The 18,050-nt window shown below is 41.5% G+C and overlaps 1 protein-coding gene across 4 annotated transcripts; it reads right to left on the bottom strand.

The window, feature by feature from the left end:
* Positions 1-6: 6 nt before the first annotated feature.
* LOC120049776 (E3 ubiquitin-protein ligase TRIM47-like) lies at positions 7-8,228 on the bottom strand. Of its 4 annotated transcripts, none has more exons than XM_038996187.1 (5): positions 7,426-7,767; positions 6,338-6,497; positions 5,771-6,143; positions 1,017-1,256; positions 7-117 (listed from the first exon to the last, which is right to left on the bottom strand). In XM_038996187.1, the coding sequence occupies exons 2-5, from the start codon at positions 6,493-6,495 to the stop codon at positions 106-108; spliced, it is 783 nt and encodes a 260-aa protein (XP_038852115.1). In that variant the 5' UTR covers positions 6,496-6,497; positions 7,426-7,767; the 3' UTR covers positions 7-105. The 4 variants fall into 4 exon arrangements, with proteins under 4 accessions (XP_038852115.1, XP_038852114.1, XP_038852113.1 ...); XM_038996186.1 differs by lacking the exon at positions 7-117 and adding an exon at positions 437-868 and having other exon boundaries at positions 7,426-7,769; XM_038996185.1 differs by lacking the exons at positions 7-117; positions 7,426-7,767 and adding an exon at positions 7,815-8,228 and having other exon boundaries at positions 437-1,256.
* Positions 8,229-18,050: the final 9,822 nt, after the last annotated feature.

Raw genomic sequence — 18,050 nt, 5'->3', positions numbered from 1 at the left:
GAAGGAGGTATGTCTTCATCGGTAGTAGAATTGGCCTATGCATGTCTGTGTGGAAAACCTGTTTATGTGTGTGTGTCAGAGGAGTCTGGTGGGAGGAGCACGGGCTCATTGTAATGCCTGCAATGGAATGAAATGGAACGGTATCAAACACAAACATATGGAAACCACGTTTGACTCGATTCCATGTATTCCATTCCAGCCATTACAATGAGCCCGTCCTCCTATAGCTACTTCCATCAGTTTCCTCTGTTTCTTTTACTTGAGAATTGAAAGTCAAACACCTTTCCATTAGGTTAACGACAGGCTACACTATTTACTTAATCCAATGACAAACTCTGCTAAATGCACAATCACAAATTGGTACAACCCTGCATAATACTTGATTTATACTTTCTCTGGCACAGTACTAAACATTTTGAATAAATTATAAGATAAATGATATATATATATTTTAATAAATCACATTCACTTTTACTCTGGTCAAATTGTAACAAGACATAAATAATCAACCATGACTGTACACTGTGGATAGGATAGGCACAATGATGAACTCGACATAAACATAAACGATACCCATTAAAGTCGCACTTCCTTTGGTAAAATGGTAAGTCAAGGTCACAATAAATAAATAGTTCCCGATATTTCTCATTGTAAAAATCACTTGAGGACAGACAAAAAGGTTGAATCACGTTAAACAATCAAAAATGTTCCTGAGTAAAAAGACATGTCTTATTTTAGAGGAGGCTCAATGTAGTTTTCTACTATCTTTTGAGGATATTTCTAGTTTCTCCTGTAGTTCTTGGATCAGGGACTTGATGATGTGTGACCAGTCCTTGTAGTGTAGAGGAGTGGACAATGATGGAAATCTCTATATGTAGAGGGGGGAAACCCATCAAAAAGAGTAACAACTTGTTGTTTGGGCTTGTTTGTGTTGTGAAATTAAATCTATATATATATATATGTTGGCCAAAAATGTTAACATTTGATTTATAAAGACAGGAAATGGGGACACTGACTTGTAGAAGGGTGAGGTGGTCCTCAGTGTGTGAGAGCTGCTCCAGCTCAGTGCTTCTCCTCTGTAGCTCAGTGATTTCCTGTTCCATCTCTTTGACGAACCCTTCAGCCCGCCTCTCTGCTGCTTTCTGTTTCTCTTCAGTCACTTCAACGAGCTCCACTGACTGTTGGAGGTCCTCCATCTTCTTCAGTCTCTCCTGGATCATCTGCTGAAACTTCATCATGGACTTCTTTAGCTTAACCTGTGGATGAATCAGTGCAATTCAATCAGAAAAACATACAATATCAGTCAACCCTCTAAGTTGGAAAAACATTTAAAATATCTATGGACTCAGTTAAATCAAATCTGCATTTTGGCCTAATGTTTAAAAACCCTGAATCGCTTACAGTACATACTGTATGTACGGATGTATGTACAGATTCTTACAGATACAGTATCTCTGAATGTTAGGTGTATGTTTTGTATGTTTATAAAAAATGATGTAATGACTGTGACGGAGAAGTTCGTCACTGGCAGCGGGCAGGATTTGGTCAACTAACACACCCACACTCATCTCCCCATCCCTGCTACGTTTTCAGCTACGTTAGCAATGTGGGTCGACACAAGTTAAGTTAGCGATCTCAGTTCATTCATTACACACATCATTCTTACCTCCCTTCAGTAACAGTTTGGTATGGTATAAAGAATTCGCAGACAAGCTTTCATGTTTAATTTAAGTTATGTTTTTTTGTACTATTGTACTCAATGTTTTGGATCACCGCTCTACTTGTTTCGGTTTCTGTAGCTTCCGGGTATGCTGGAATAAGGACTACTACAAATGCTGACCCAATGAGTCCTGTCCTTTGATCTTTTGAGCAATCTGTGTAAATGGCCCCAAAATCTTGATACACAGTATCCAGACGTCTCTTATACAAATCAGACAGATCAACACCCTCCTCATCTTCCTATAGTTTCTCCAACACTTCTAGATCAACTACCGGAGGTGGGAGTAGCCATGGCAGATTGATAGGAAAAGCTACCTTTAGACTAAACTCCCTTCCATACAGTCCCATCTCCTTTGCCTGGGTATTACCCATCCACCCAAAGCTTGTGTTCTGTCTTCGCTCATGTTCCCTGCATGCCTGTAAAATCCCTTTCGCAGGATGAGACACCCCTTGTCCCGGTAGGTTGACCCAATAATTAAATTGCCAGCTGCGGTCTCCTAATCTGCAATGGCATATCCCCCCATCTCCACCTGTAGTGCAGCCAATGGGGAGGTCTGAAACGTCCCACCACATACTCTGAGTCCTTGCCCCTGTATGACATCTAGCCTTTCCAATGAGGTGCGGGCTGACGAACCATACGCTATACTGCCATAGGCTATTACAGATCGGATCAATGCAACATACATGGTTCTCGATGAGGAACGCCCAGCCCCCCACTTCTTCCCCATCAAACAGCACCTTCTTACACTTTCCCATCACTCTCTCAATGTGTTCTGCCCAGGTCAGTCTCGTGTCAAATTATACCCCAAAGGAACCTAAAAGAAACCGCCCTCTCCAAGTTTTGCCTCATTTCACCTCAAGCATACCTCATCTCTCACCTTCCTCCTGGTACAGAACATTAATGCCCACCACTCTACCTCATCAATTGCTTCCTGTACCTTCCTGACTATGTATTTGAACATTTTTTTCCTCTCTTCCATAAGGCCCCATCATCTGCAAATAACGACCTCCCAATATCTGGCCGTACCTGAGAGTAAACGTCATTGATCATGATTGAGAACAACAGAGGACTAATCACACTCCCCTGTTGGTGTACCGTTGTCCACCAGGTAGCTGCCCCCAACCCCTCTTTTACGCTGCTGCTACTCTCTGTTTATCATATATGCATAGTCACTTTAACTATACATTCATGTACACATGTACACACTACCTCAATTGGCCCGACCAACCAGTGCTCCCGCACATTGGCTAACCGGGCTATCTGCATTGTGTCCCGCACCCGCCAACTCCTCTTTACGCTACTGCTACTCTCTTTTCATCATATATGCATAGTCACTTTAACCACATCTACATGTACATACTACCTCAATCAGCCTGACTAACCGGTCTGTATGTAGCCTCGCTACTTTTATAGCCTCGCTACTGTATATAGCCTCGCTACTGTTTTTCACTGCCTTTTTACTGTTGTTTTTATTTCTTTACTTACCTATTGTTCACTTAACACTTTTTTTGCACTATTGGTTAGTAAGCATTTCACTGTAAGGTCTACACCTGTTGTATTCGGTGCACGTGACAAATAAACTTTGATTTGATTGAGACTTCCCCAACCTCACCTGGATAGACCTTCCAAACAGGAAATCCTTTATCCAGTTGTATGTTCTTCCTCCTACCCCCATAATATCAAGCTTGATTAACAACCCCTCCTTCCACATCATATCATATGCCTGCTCCACATCAAAAAAGACAGCTACAAAAGTCTCCTTGTTCACCTGAGCCTTCCTGACCTCCGCTTCTAAGCAGAGCACTGGGTCCATAGTTTCCCTACCCTTCCTGAACCCACTCTGATTTGGTAATACTAGCCCCCTGCTCTCCAGGAAGTAAGTTAGGCTCTCCGTAATCAGACGTTCCATAGTCTTACATACATGTGATTTTAAAGCTATTGGCCGATAGGTTGTTGGCCTTGTTGGGTCCTTCCCTGGCTTCCGGATTGGTACCACTACTGCCTCCTTCCAGCTGCCTGGTAGTTTCCCCTCCTCCCACCCTCTGTTGTACAACACCAATACCTTATCCAGTGCCTCATCACTAAGATGGGCCAATATAACATAGCACACCTCATCTTTCCCAGGTGGAGTTAACCCAGCCTTACCCATTGTCCTTTTCATCTCAGCCATGGTAAATGGTGCATTCAACGCATCATTTACATCCTCTCTCCTATCCAGCACTCCAGGATGCTCCTCTCTCGTTCTCTTTCTCCCCCTACCCCTCCTCTGCCAAATGTGCCAAGCTATGCTGTCATCTCTGCCTTCTCCTCGTCTGTTACTGCCACATCCTTCCCTCTCGTCAACACTGGATAATCCTACGCCCTTCTGACCCCACTCATCCTCTTAATCATCCCCCCACAATTTCCCCCCCTCATATCTACCCGTCGCCCTTTCAATGGTGTCACAGAACCAACGTGACCTCTTTGCCTGATGGACAGTTCTCCTCACCGGGGCTGGGGCCTGCTTATACTGAATCAGATGTTGGAAGTTATGTGTCCTTTCCAGTACTCTAAATGCCCTGTTCCTACTCCTCACCAATGCCCCACATTCCTCCATCCACCATGGGACTGCTTTCCTCCTCGTCCTCCCTGAACTCTTAGGTATAGCCTCAGTAGCTGTCCCCACTAAAGCTGTTCTCACCCAATTATTCATACTATCCACATTCCCTCTCACATCCACCCGAGCCATCACCTGCTCACTCAACTCCTGAAACTGATCCCACTTTGTCCTTCCAAACACCCACCTGCCTACTCCATCCACTGACACCACCTGCTCCCTCCAGCCTACTGTGCATACTATGGGGTAATGCTCACTCCCTACTGTCAACTCCTCCCCATACCTCCCACTCACAGATTCCTGCCATGGCACTAGATACCAGAGTGAGGTCCAAGACAGACTTTTTCCCTCTGGCTCCATCCTGGTCCCTCAGCCATCATTCAGGCACACCAGATTCTCCATCACTTGGCCAGCCCCCCCCCCCATTAAAATCTCCACACCACATGACCTTATTTATATCCTGGCCCTCTACCCTCTCCAGCACTTCCAGGTCCAATATCTGACAAAGATTGTAGTAGTTCACTACCACTAGCACCCCTCATCTCAACCACACCTCCACCACCACATATTCCTGTTCAATACCTTTGCCTAGCATCTTGTAAGGAAGTCGTTGCTTTATGAAGGTGCCCCCCCCCCCCCCCCCCCCCCCCCCCCCCCCCCTACATCTCTGTCCCTACGAACCACTACATATCCCTGTATGATAAACTCCACAGTACATTTGAGCCATGTTTCCTGCACACAAATCACATCAGGCATGTCTACAATGAACTGCTTGAACTCCTGCCCATTAGCCAACAGGCTTTGAGCATTCCATTGTAGTACTATCACAATAACTAAGATCCAGTAATACATGACTCCATGACCTGAACTACGGCAATCGGGCTGGCTTTGTAGTGCCAGCCCGATTCATGTGAATGGGTGTTGAAATGTCAGTAGCTATAGGGTTATGTAAATGTATTATATTGTGATATATTGTATTATGATAAACGAATTGTAAAGGTTCAATGAAGATATTTCTTGATATGTTTAGCTGAGTGGAAAATGTAGGCTTAATTAATTAACGAGTTCGGTATGTTCTGATGGGAGGGGCTTCCCCTACAAAATGAGCCTCTCTTTCAGTTCAAGGGGTGGACCTTTTTCATGAAGCTGTTCATTGAGCACTGGTTAGCTGTCCCCATAATGTATACTTTTGTGGCAGTACTGTTTTCTTTCGGAATCACTATGTAAACAAACACCCTTTGCACGGAAGTGCTTTTGCGGCTCCGCCAGCGTTTTATTTGGTAGAGTTTAAGTTAAATATAGGCTTAAGTTTGAGTTAAGGTTTTTCAGTTTAGCCTTCTGGCCTACTCTACGTGACAGACTTGGTACATACAACTGTTGAATAATGCAATGTGAAAACTCAACATGCTAACTATAATTTTCCACAAAAAAACGTATTAATGTATTTGCCTTGCCTTCTTTTTTGTTGCTTCCATGGCGATGGTGACCACCCGATGACCCCTGTGATCAGTCTGGACACACATAGCACAGACGCAGGTCTGATCGCTCCGACAAAACCTGGCCAACCTCCTCCCGTGGAGTCTACAGACAGGCTCATCCAGGTTCTTCCACACAGTGACCAGTGGATGGCGCCCTAGAGCCGAGTCCATGTAGTGAGGCTCCAGGTGCATCTCACAGTACGAGGCCAGGCACACCAGACATGACTTCACTGCTCTACACCGCTTTTCTGGACAGATATCGCAGGGCACCTCACCTGCTCTGAGTGCGGCTTGGTTTTCCTCCCACGGGGCAACATTATGTAGGGTTGGCTTCGTTTTTAGCTGTGGCCTGATAGGGGAAATGGTGTAAAAGTGTGTAAAAGTTGCACACACTTTATAGCTATGTACCCATTTTATACACATTCAACTATTGGGAGTTGAGCATTATATTAACTGTGCAACTTTCTTTTTATTATATACTGTACTATTTCTTCAGTCAGCACCTCTCCTACTGTTGTGTGTGTGTCAATGTGTGCTTTTTACCTTATGGGGAAACATGTCATACAGAGAGGACACTGGCAGGCACCATGGAGTCTCCAGTACTCCCCGATACAGCCCAGGCAGAAGCGATGGCCACAGGGGATAGAGACTGGACTGGTGAAGTCATCTAGACAGATGCAGCATCGAGGCAGTGCAGACATCCCTGAGAATAGAACAGAATAAATGGATTTTTCCCGTGGAGGAACTTGTTTTTTTGGAGTGAAATCAGGAAATGGTATGGTACATGGGTATAGAAAACAATTTCCGGAATAAATTACCGTTGTTTGGAAGCATATCAGTTGGAGGATATTGGCTACATTTTTATAGTTATTGTACAGATAAATAAAGGAAGGCGGCATCTGGGAATTGACACACTCATACGAGTGCAAGATCACAATGTCATCATAGTGATGGTTATAAAACGCCATGGCTGAGTCCCAAATGTCACCCTGTTCCCTATGGGCCCTGTTCAAATGTAGTGCACAATAAAGGGAATAGGGTTCCATTTAGGATGCATGCAGCCCCATATAAAGAAAAAGTGTTCCCGGGAACTGTGCGTTGTGTAACACTTTATAAATCCTCAGTGTAATCTGAACATGAGTGATAATGCTGCTTCCTCTGTGACTTGGAACAGAGATAGTTAACCCATTAGTGACTAGAGGCCATTGTACAGTAAACTGTCCATAGCCATTCATACAAACAAAACATACCACAGAACCGCTGAGACTCTTGAGACTACTTTAATAGTAACACTTTTTGGGCAGGTTTCCCGAACACAGATTAAACCGAGTCCTGGACTAAGTAGCACTTTTAATGGAGAATCTCCACAGAACATTTGTTTAGTTCTGAACTAGGCTTCAAAAAAGGCACAGCATCATCAACCACAACAGAACCAAATGACCACATACACATGTTAGATTGACAGCTTACTTTTATCAACTGTTCCTCCACCTCTGGCTCTAACTCCTTCTACAGGCACACACAGCATGACACCACAGTGTAGAAAAACATAAAATGAAAAGTACTTTCATTTATTAATACTAGTGATATTCATCTAATAATATAAATGATCCAAAACTCATTTTACCTACCAGCTCTGTACCAAGGATGACGAATTGTCAAGTCAGGTCCTAGGCTTACAGTGGCACAAGTGTGTATGTGCTATAAACTAGTGCTCTCACAAGGCGAGGGTACGCCTTGTCACTGCTGGTAAAGGGGAGGTACATTTGGACTCTGAACGAGCAGTATTGCAGAATCCTTATCCCACATTCTTATAAACATGTTCTTGTAAACATTCCCTAAAGTGGAGTTGTTCCTTCCTTGTTCACTCTAATCAGTTGTACTTTACCCTCGCAAATCTTACATATACAATTTTTTTTTTAAAGTAAATAAGGCATAATTTCACACACATGTGATCTCAGCAGTGACAATTTGTAATTCCTTTCTAACCTTTATCATTGCTTGTTATGAGGAAACTAACCTCTGCCGAGTCACCAACAACTGGATTTTCCGGTTTTTGTACAGGATCTAGTTTCATGCGTTTCTTTTACGTCTGCTACGTTAGGTTATGAGGAAACAGATTCGACACCTCCGGATTTCAATATACTGTATAAGAGGAAATTAGTAAAGTGTGCCACGTCCTTTAATTTTGTGTAATATTGAGTTAACACCTTTTATGGTGTCTGTATCTTTACTTCGCAGTACTGGATAGAGCTCTCAACCTGTATTTGTACTTCTTTATCCAATCTATGAAAATGACCAACGTCTCAGACTTCTTTATCATGCTGTAGAGTTAAACACAAGGGTAAAGATTCCCGGCGGAGAACAAGCCAAAGAATAAGTAGATGTGTGACTTTTCCAGCACGTCATAAAAAAGACACATGTCCTTTCTCGTAATCCACACACACACACACACACCGAATCTTCTCGGTTTGGGGTTCAGGTAGGTGGTGGTAAGTCTTTTTGACCGCCTTCTTCCGGTTGACAGTCTTCTTGGAAACCCCAACTCTTCTTGGAAACTCCAACTTCCCGCCTCCCAGCAACGGCGTCTAGAGTTGAAGCCCTTCTCTCCCAAGACCGCTGAGTTGTAGTCAAAACTTTTTGGGTTGTCAGACACAGTCTGGGATATTTTGGTTTACTTTATTCGTGTCTTTCTTGGATAATCTAATGCACCTCTGCCTTCGTGGACCTATGCTCAACCTGTGGGAAATGCATGTAAATTATGCACGAAGACAACTGTTAGAGTAGAGGGTTGAATTTCTTTCTTTATGCTTGGTTTCAATTCTCATTCGGAAATGCGACTGAGAACGAGATTTGGGTTTTGGAGGCATTCTTCGATGTGGGAAGCGCTTGTACTTTCACTCTACCAATACATTACACAGTTACAGTCACTCATCCTTCCAGATAACTTGAACAAGTCTAACCAGGTCTTGTATCTGGAAGGAGTTTAGACTAGCTAGCAAGCTAGCCAACTTTTTTCGCCAGTTTCAGCCGGCCGCTGTGCAACCATGGCAAAGTTGGTTTCACTTTGGATAGCCTGTCTCTGGGGCTAGTTAGATATGGACAATAAATTACACAATGTAAATGGGACAATATTTTCACATATTTTTGTTGTCTCAAATGCTTTCAACATTTGTATATGCATTTCTACAACTTATAGATGGTTTGGGGTTTTTAAGCAATTGACATTTGGAGCTATTGGCATTTATTATTTTTTTAAACCATGGGCATTATGATCAGATGGGGTGCAGCTGTGCCCCCAGCTGTGGGCAGGTTTGAAATAAACCCAACCTAAGGAAAACTGTTATGGTCCCCTTCATTCTGTGACATATAAGTTATTCCTAATCATTTTACAAATCTCCGTTTTGGTTGAGATTGACTTTGTTACCAAAATTATCCTATTTACACTTTGTAGTCAATTTTAATACTAGAATGTTTGACTAACATCGATGCTACATATGCCGTTTTCTACCAGATAACTTGTTTATTGCCTTCAGTTTATCTTTAAGGAGAGATCTAGAAAATAATGATTGAATAAATCTAATACATCTCTTACCTTTTGTTTGACTCCCTTCTCAATGGGCACAGTATTGTGACACTTGTGGTCTGTCTCAGTACACAAAACATACACACAGTTCTGGCCACTCCTACAGAACAGCTCCAGGAGTCTTTCATGCTTCTTACACATCCTGTTATCCACAGGGTCAATCAGCTCATGTCTCTTCAGAGTCACCACTCTCTGATGAGGCTCCAGGTGAATCTCACAGTAAGAGGTCAGACACGCCAGGCAGGACTTAGGGGCCTTGAGCTTCCTTGTAGTACAAACATCACCAGCCATTTAACAGTGTTTGTGGAGACCTCAGGTTTCACATAGAACCGTTTCTTACATTTTGGACATTGGCATATCACACTGTCATCCCAATGTTCACCAATACAGGCTTTGCAGAAGGTGTGGCCTTAAGGACTGTTAACTGGATCAGTGAACACATTCAGGCAGATAGAGCATTGGAACTGCTCTTCTGGCAGAAGGCTTCTGTCAACATTCAATGATGAAATCTCTGGGCGGGAGGGAGTATGTTATTATTACATTATTTTGTATCTTGAATCATCCATATACCTTTATCACAGTATTAATGAGGTTGATAAGAAATTACGACAACCCAAATACTGTAAAATACCCATGTCAAATATGTAAAAACATATGTACAACATTTTAAGCAGATCAAGGTGAACTAGACTGCAAGCAAAGGCTTGTACCTGTATCATCAATAATACGACTGGTCTCCCTCCACCCTTTTGATAATGACTTACTGTGTGATTGTAACCCAACACCTCTAACCAATTAACCGAAACCTCAACATAAAAACATCAGTTTCTTCAACTTTATCAAAGCAAAATACAACAGAAAACAAGTAAAAAGTAAGCTGAAAAATGTAGGCATACCTGTTTTTTATGTTTCCATTAGCAAGATTTGTCTGGGCTCACATTTTATTACATTTTTTTTTTTCAGATGGAAATCATCACCAGAACATACAGTTGAAGTCGGAAGTTTACATACACTTAGGTTGGAGTCATTAAAACTCGTTTTTCAACCACTCTACAAATGTCTGTCAACAAACTATAGTTTTGGCAAGTCGGTTAGGACATCTACTTTGTGCATGTGTAACAGTATAACTTTAGTACGTCCCCTCGCCCCGACCTCGGGCGCGAACCAGGGACCTTCTGCACACATCAACAACAGTCACCCACGAAGCGTCGTTACCCATCGCTCCACAAAAGCCGCGGCCCTTGCAGAGCAAGGGGAAACCCTACTTCAAGTCTCAAAGCAAGTGACGTAACCGATTGAAACGCTATTAGCGCGTACCCGCTAACTAGCTAGCCATTTCACATCCGTTACACTCACCCCCCTTTCGACCTCCTCCTTTTCCGCAGCAACCAGTGATCCGGGTCAACAGCATCAATGCAACAGTATAACTTTAGTACGTCCCCTCGCCCCGACCTCGGGCGCGAACCAGGGACCTTCTGCACACATCAACAACAGTCACCCACGAAGCGTCGTTACCCATCGCTCCACAAAAGCCACGGCCCTTGCAGAGCAAGGGGAAACCCTACTTCAAGTCTCAAAGCAAGTGACGTAACCGATTGAAACGCTATTAGCGCGTACCCGCTAACTAGCTAGCCATTTCACATCCGTTACACATGACACAAGTCATTTTTCCAACAATTGCTTACAGACAGATTATTTCACTTATAATTCACTGTGGGTCAGATGTTTACATACGCTAAATTGACTGTGCCTTTAAACATCTTGGAAAATTCCAGAAAATGATGTCATGGCTTTAGAAGCTTCTGATAGGCTAATTGACATAATTTGAGTCAATTGGAGGTGTACCTGTGGATGTATTTTAAGGCCTACCTTCAAACTCAGTGCCTCTTTGCTTGACATCATGGGAAAATCAAAAGAAATCAGCCAAGACCTCAGAAAACAATTGTAGACTTCCACAAGTCTGGTTCATCCTTGGGAGCAATTTCCAAGCGCCTGAAGGTACCACGTTCATCTGTAAAAACAATAGTATGCAAGTATAAACATCATGGGACCACGCAGCCGTCCTACCGCTCAGGAAGGAGATGTCTCCTAGAGATGAACATACTTTGGTGCAAAAAGTGCAAATCAATCCCAGAACAACAACAAAGGACCTTGTGAAGATGCTGGAGGAAACAGGTACAAAAGTATCCATATCCACAGTAAAACGAGTCCTATATCGACATAGCCTGAAAGGCCGCTCAGCAAGGAAGAAGCCACTGCTCCAAAACCGCCATTAAAAAGCGAGACTACGGTTTGCAACTGCACATGGTGATAAAGATTGTAGTTTTTGGAGAAATGTCCTCTGGTCTGATGAAACAAAAATAGAACTATTCGGCCATAATGATCATCTTTATGTTTGGAGGAAAAAGGGGGAGGCTTGCAAGCCGAAGAACACCATCCCAACCGTGAAGTACGGGGGTGGCATCATCATGTTGTGGGGGTGCTTTGCTGCAGGAGGGGCTGGTGCACTTCACAAAATAGATGGCATGAGGAAGGACAATTATGTGGATATATTGAAGCAACATCTCAAGACATCAGTCAGGAAGTTAAAGCTTGGTCGCAAATGGGTCTTCCAAATGGACAATGACCCCAAGCATACTTCCAAAGTTGTGGTAAAGTGGCTTTAAGGACAACAAAGTCAAGGTATTGGAGTGGCCATCACAAAGCCCTGACCTCAATCCCATAGAACAATTGTGGGCAGAACTGAAAAGGCGTGTGCGAGCAAGGAGGCCTACAAATCTGACTCAGTTACACCAGCTCTGTCAGGAGGAATGGGCCAAAATTCACCCAACTTATTGTGGGAAGGTTGTGGAAGGCTACCCAAAATGTTTGACCCAAGTTAAACAATTTAAAGGCATTGCTACCAAATACTAATTGAGCGTATGTAAACGTCGGACCCACTGGGAATGTGATGAAATAAATAAAAGCTGAAATAAATAATTCTCTCTACTATTATTCTGACATTTCACATTCTTAAAATAAAGTGGTGATCCTAACTGACCTAAGAAAGGGAATTTTTACAAGGTTTAAATGTCAGGAATTGTGAAAAACTGAGTTTAAATGTATTTGGCTAAGGTGTATGTAAACTTCCGACTTCAACTGTATACTGAATAATATTCCCTTTAGAAGGCAGGAGAATGAATGTTTGAGAGTGAGGAGCTAACCCACAGGAAAAAAATCTGTTGCTCACTCGGATATCCTCCAGATCTTTTGAGACTACCTAGAGCTTCTCAATTTTGAATCATTCTGTGACCGTTTGTGTCTGGGTTATTGCTCCTAAAGGCCCCTCAGGAGAAATATTGAGATGAAGTTAGAGACTTCTATGAGACATGTATAGGACACTTGAAGTTGAACCTAGATGATCGTTTTAGCGGTATTCGGGAAGTACGATCAGCAGAGGAGGTCTCGTCATTGTATACCGTTGAGCTCATTCTTGCCTCTGTTATTTTATTGGAGCAATAACGATTCCTGAGTTCCTGAGACAAGTTTGAGACATTTATTAGGCTAATGATCTGTCTGTGGTGATCATTTCAGAAATATCTTAGTATGAGCCATAAAGGAGATCTCTACATTGTCTGTGCAACGTCTCCTCCATGTCTCATCTATTTCTCTTAAAATTACTACAGAAGCTATACATGAGCTTGATTAATGAGACACAATTGAGAATTTAATTTGTTAGCATTAATTTGCAGTATTAATTATGATTAGCTGTTAAAAACAAGAATGAAAACTGATACAGTTCAACAAATGTATTCAACAGTGCTTATTATAGTAACAAAACATCTAACTTTTCATTCCCAGCACAGATTGGGTTCCATTAACTGTAAGAACGTAAATAAAGTGAATATACAGCATATGCTCGTGTACCTGATTTGAAACATTAGGTAAACCCCAAAAGAATATTGTAGAGACGAAAATAGGCATTTGTCACCCACCAGATGTAGTCAACAAAAAGTCTAACCTACATGTGACACCAAGCACATAACAGTAGGTTCTTAAATGAACCGTATTGCAAATTTGAACATTACACATTGTACACAAACAAAAATATTTGAGTCACTACTCTGTCCTGCTCTGGTCCTACATTTGTTCATGAATGCCTTTCATCGATTCCGGTCCAACCATCCAAGGTAGCACATCGCAAGACGTAGGCTGAAATAAAGTATATAAAACATTTAATGAATATTTTGACAAATAACACTTAAATAACACATGACAATTCTACTCAAGGACTCACAGTATGCGAAACACAAACGTCTTAAAAGGACATTGGGGATTTTGGTTTGTTTTAGAGGTATTTAAGAAACAGATTTCAGAAACTTGATTTGACTTGATTGCAGTGATGAATTAGCAAATAACATACGTAAATCCTTTTCATCAAGAATCAATCCTAATTTGCTGTCGGCAGTTTTTAAGTAACCTAACTTTGAGAAAATTATTACTTAGAATTCGGCTGACCTTCCGGTCGAGGACTCGCTTCCCCTCGGGGATGTTGCCATGGCGTCCAAAGGCAACTGAATTGACACATTCTTCCACTGAGAAAGAAATTGTCAAAAAGCAAATGAAACAGATGCAAGCGATCTTGCCTAGATGCCTGATGGATGGCAGCAAGGCGGAACGACGAGAGGAACATGCCACTGTCAGGAAACAACTCTTGCTCGCCGGACGGCACCGATGGCCTTCTCTCCTGTAGCTCACAGTGTTTCTCTCCAACGATGTCAATGAGAGCGTGTATCTCTCGGATCTGGACTGGGTCTGAGAGGAGACAATAGCACATACAGGTCATTCATTATTATGTGTTCAAGGCCCAATCACTGTTCCAAATGTCAACAAAAAAAAACACAACAGAAATGGGGTTGGAGAAGTTTCTCAAAATGAATTACAATTCAACTTCACAAAATAAAGTTTGATAGGTGACATGATATGAATTACTTACCTATTCTCAAAATTACTTCCTCCATCGTTCCCTTGTCACAGAGGATTTTTTCAACCTCGTCTCTGCAACCATCACATGGGAAAATGCTATGGAACTTTTGCTCTCAAATTAGTAATCTCTATGGTGAGCATTACCAAACTGAAAATATTCACCTTCTTGTGCACCTGGCAGACACCGTCAGAGCCCTTGGCCCATTATGGACTCATTCATATTACCATTTTGAAGACAAAAATGACTATTTGTTAAGGCTCATACATGGTACTCAAAATATACCCATGCAAATGGTCCGTGCAGTCTATCCCTGCTATATCGCAAATCATAAAGCCAGCTAATGCCATATCTGACTTTTACGCACGGAGGACCATCGTTTTTGTGACGAAAACAGTGATAAGTCGAGAACAAACATAATTGGAGCATCAAGTGAACTTCAACTGGAGGCAAGCAGCTCTCTACAATAAAAAAAACATGCTGGTCGCCATATTAATTCACTGCATTCAGTGAGAGCATTTCACAGGGCAAAAGTTAAGAGAACTCGCCTCACATCAAGGCATTATGGGAAAGGAAAAAGAAGGAACAATTTGACCGTTTTTTTTTCTAAAGTAGCACAATTAAGGTATGGACAGATTGAATTCTTCTTTATCTCTGAGGAATCAGCTGACAAATGGGCACTTATTAGCGAATTTGGAAGTGCAGGTTTTTCTTTGCCGCAAGATACTGTAACACATGGTACATGCTTCCGTGTTGTGCCGCTATTGGAAACCCCTGTCAACACAGTTGTAATTGCCCTTGAGCATGTTGAGTTGTTCTCCTTGACTTGACATCTATGCCCGGTATTGTGTTTGCAGCTCATTTCCCAAACACACTTGAGAAGGACTTGGTATACTCAACAAATGACTTGTGCTGGAACAGTATAAATATATATTGAATCACGAATTAATGGAAATAAATCATATCTGCTCCACTTTTATGATTATTCAGCACCGCTTTGAGATCATGTAGAGATATGTCTGAGATGACATTTGCATGAATTGATCAGACCTGTAATAATAATTATTCTCATATATAGTTCGTAGTGAGATAGGTCCAAGATTACAATGTATAAATACCACTGAGATCTGTATGGGATAAATGTAAGACATGTTTGAGAAAGAGCATCTGATTGTTCGTATCACATTGAAACTCTTTTAAGGTCTTGTACTACTCTCATTTATCTAGTAGCTGAGACGGAGAGAAGAGACACGTGTGAGAGAGTTCAGAGAACTCAAACAGTGATTACTGTGTGGCAGATCCATGTCTGCTTCTCAGGAGTGACAATTGAGAGGTATGAGAAAACGCACAACATCTCACTTTTGTATTGACCAGTGCTCTTTTTTTGTCCAGGATATTGACATAAGTTCTAAAGGAGATCTCATCTTGGATTGTGCTTTCCTATGGGAAGTGTCATCATTTCGCTGAAGGTGAAACTTAAAACTCTCACACAAAGCATTCACAGGTGAAAGCTACATTTTCAGGTTTAGTGTTTTCAAACCTTTCCAAATCTCACAAAGACATGGACCAAAGACAAAACACATTTATTGTTGAAAATCCTTGTCCTATTTTTACAGTGTACATTGAATATGTAAATAGGCATGCAATGCTAAAGTGCAAGTCAGTGAACAATACTGTCTTCATCATAGATACAATTAAGGCATGTTACATTATAGACCTGGGTTCAAATACTTTGAGCATTTGCTTGAGTCTGCCAGGAGTGTCAGATGGGAAGGATTTGCAGTTTTGAGACTTATCTATTGGTTTATTAAGTCAGGCAAGCTGAAATAGGCACAGATAAAGAATTTGAAATTATTTTCAAGTATTTTAAACCCATGTCTGTTAGATTCATATTCATTTTGATGTTTAATCTAGACTTTAATCAACAGGATATATGCCATAAAAAAACACAAACAAAAAACAACACTATCATCCTACCTACACCTATTAGGATTATATGTTAAAGGTTATATGCTAAAATTCGAATAGTTCACCTAATTTCAGTTTATGTAACAAAACAATCAATGTATGGTGTAGTGAATCATTGTACCATCTAATAACTGAAAATATTGTATTTTCAGCTGTTTGAAGCTGGTCTGCAAAACCGAAAGTAAAAGATGCAAAAACTAAACGTAAGAATGGGAAGCATAGAAAAGGCACACACAGAACAGATCTACTGCTTTTTAGACTTGCTTTCAATGAGTGACAGATCTATAACTCACATTTCTATGTGAATTTGGTCTGGTCACCCACAAAGTTACATATTGGAGCTTTGAGGTAGGGGAGAGTGGGGTAAGTTGAGTAAAAAGGTTTGTTGAGCCACCCCTTGTTTCTAGGAAAGCAAACATCAAATTAATCAAGTGACCAAATATTTAGGAAGAGGTCATCATTTCATGGAGTCTGTGAAGGAAGAACCCACATGGAAAAAGTGGCAAGCAAGTTAGGTCCAAAAAACGGATTTTCACAAAGCAAATGCATTTTTTGTTTATAAGTTTCATGATGCTTGTATCTAAAGCAAAGTAGATCGTTTTATGATTGTTTTATACATCAGTTGGGATCTGATGAATATGAGGTCCTAAACCTTTCACAAATGTGCATTCTTGTTTGCCTTGGGGTTAGTGGAGCCAATGGCCATGGGTTAAGCTGAGCCAATGGCCACCATACCCCATACAAATGATTACATTTTGTCAGTTTTATGCATAACACGCATAGTATTATTGCAATGTGTCTGAACATATGAACTCAAGAGAGTGCACTTCTATTGTTCCAGAGCAGACATCATGTCCCGTGTATACAAACGTAAAACAAGCAGGGTTCTAGCGCCAAAGAGGTTCTTGAGCGAGCAGCCAAGGAAATGAGAGAAGGGAAGAAGTCCATCTCAAGCAGCAGCAAGGGATGAAAAAAATAGACAATGACAGAAAAATACAATGAACATGTAGCTGTGCGAAAGAGAGGCTATGATCGGAGTAGCAGATGCACATACTGTATGGTCTTATCTGATGACATAGAGTTTGAGCTTGCTAAACACATCAATAATCTTTTGGACCAGTTTCATGGGCTTAGTAGCCTCAAATGCAGAGAACTAGCCTACAAATTGGCACATCAAAACAACATCCCTGTCCCAGACAAAGGGTATGGGATATTGAACAGAGAGTTCTATATCTGAATGTACACCTATATTTAAGATATACAGTATACCCATTCCATGAATTAAACTTTGACCTAACAGCACCATCAACCACTGTCACAGGACACCATCACCCACTTACCCCAAGGCGGCTCGACTTACCCTGTCCCTATGCTCAACTTACCCCATACCCAGGGTAAGTTGAGCCAACCACTTTTTATTTTGTGGAAAGGCTATGTTTTCAAAACCGTTATGTTTACATGAATTCTAATCATTTTCAGGGATAAACCACATTGTGAAATATATGTAGATATCTTTGTTAGAAAGAATACTATATTTCCCTTGACGTAGTGATGCTGAATGTAAACAATGGTTAAACATACCCCACTCTCCCCTATTTTCTGCACACAGAATTGTAGTCTTTCAGAGTTGTTGCCAGAGTTGCAATCTTTCTCAACAGGGTTCAACTGACCAGGGGCCTAGGGGTGCTGGACAACAAAATAAATCAGCTTGTTATCACCATAACAAATATCAATAAGGT

Source organism: Salvelinus namaycush, chromosome 6, assembly GCF_016432855.1.
Source record: "Salvelinus namaycush isolate Seneca chromosome 6, SaNama_1.0, whole genome shotgun sequence".
NCBI lineage: Eukaryota > Metazoa > Chordata > Actinopteri > Salmoniformes > Salmonidae > Salvelinus > Salvelinus namaycush.
Note: the sequence above shows the minus strand (reverse complement) of the source record. Positions and strands in the feature narration are given on the sequence as shown.

What these genes read in the sequence shown, in the direction of transcription:
- LOC120049776 (XM_038996185.1), bottom strand. Translation starts at nt 6,495, where the DNA reads ATGTCTGCACTGCCTCGATGCTGCATCTGTCTAGATGACTTCACCAGT. An exon ending in ATGACATGTTTCCCCATAAG is followed by an intron (nt 6,144 to 6,337) that starts GTAAAAAGCACA and finishes TTCCCCTATCAG; the next exon opens with GCCACAGCTAAAAACGAAGC. An exon ending in TGGAAGCAACAAAAAAGAAG is followed by an intron (nt 1,257 to 5,770) that starts GCAAGGCAAATA and finishes ATTCATCCACAG; the next exon opens with GTTAAGCTAAAGAAGTCCAT.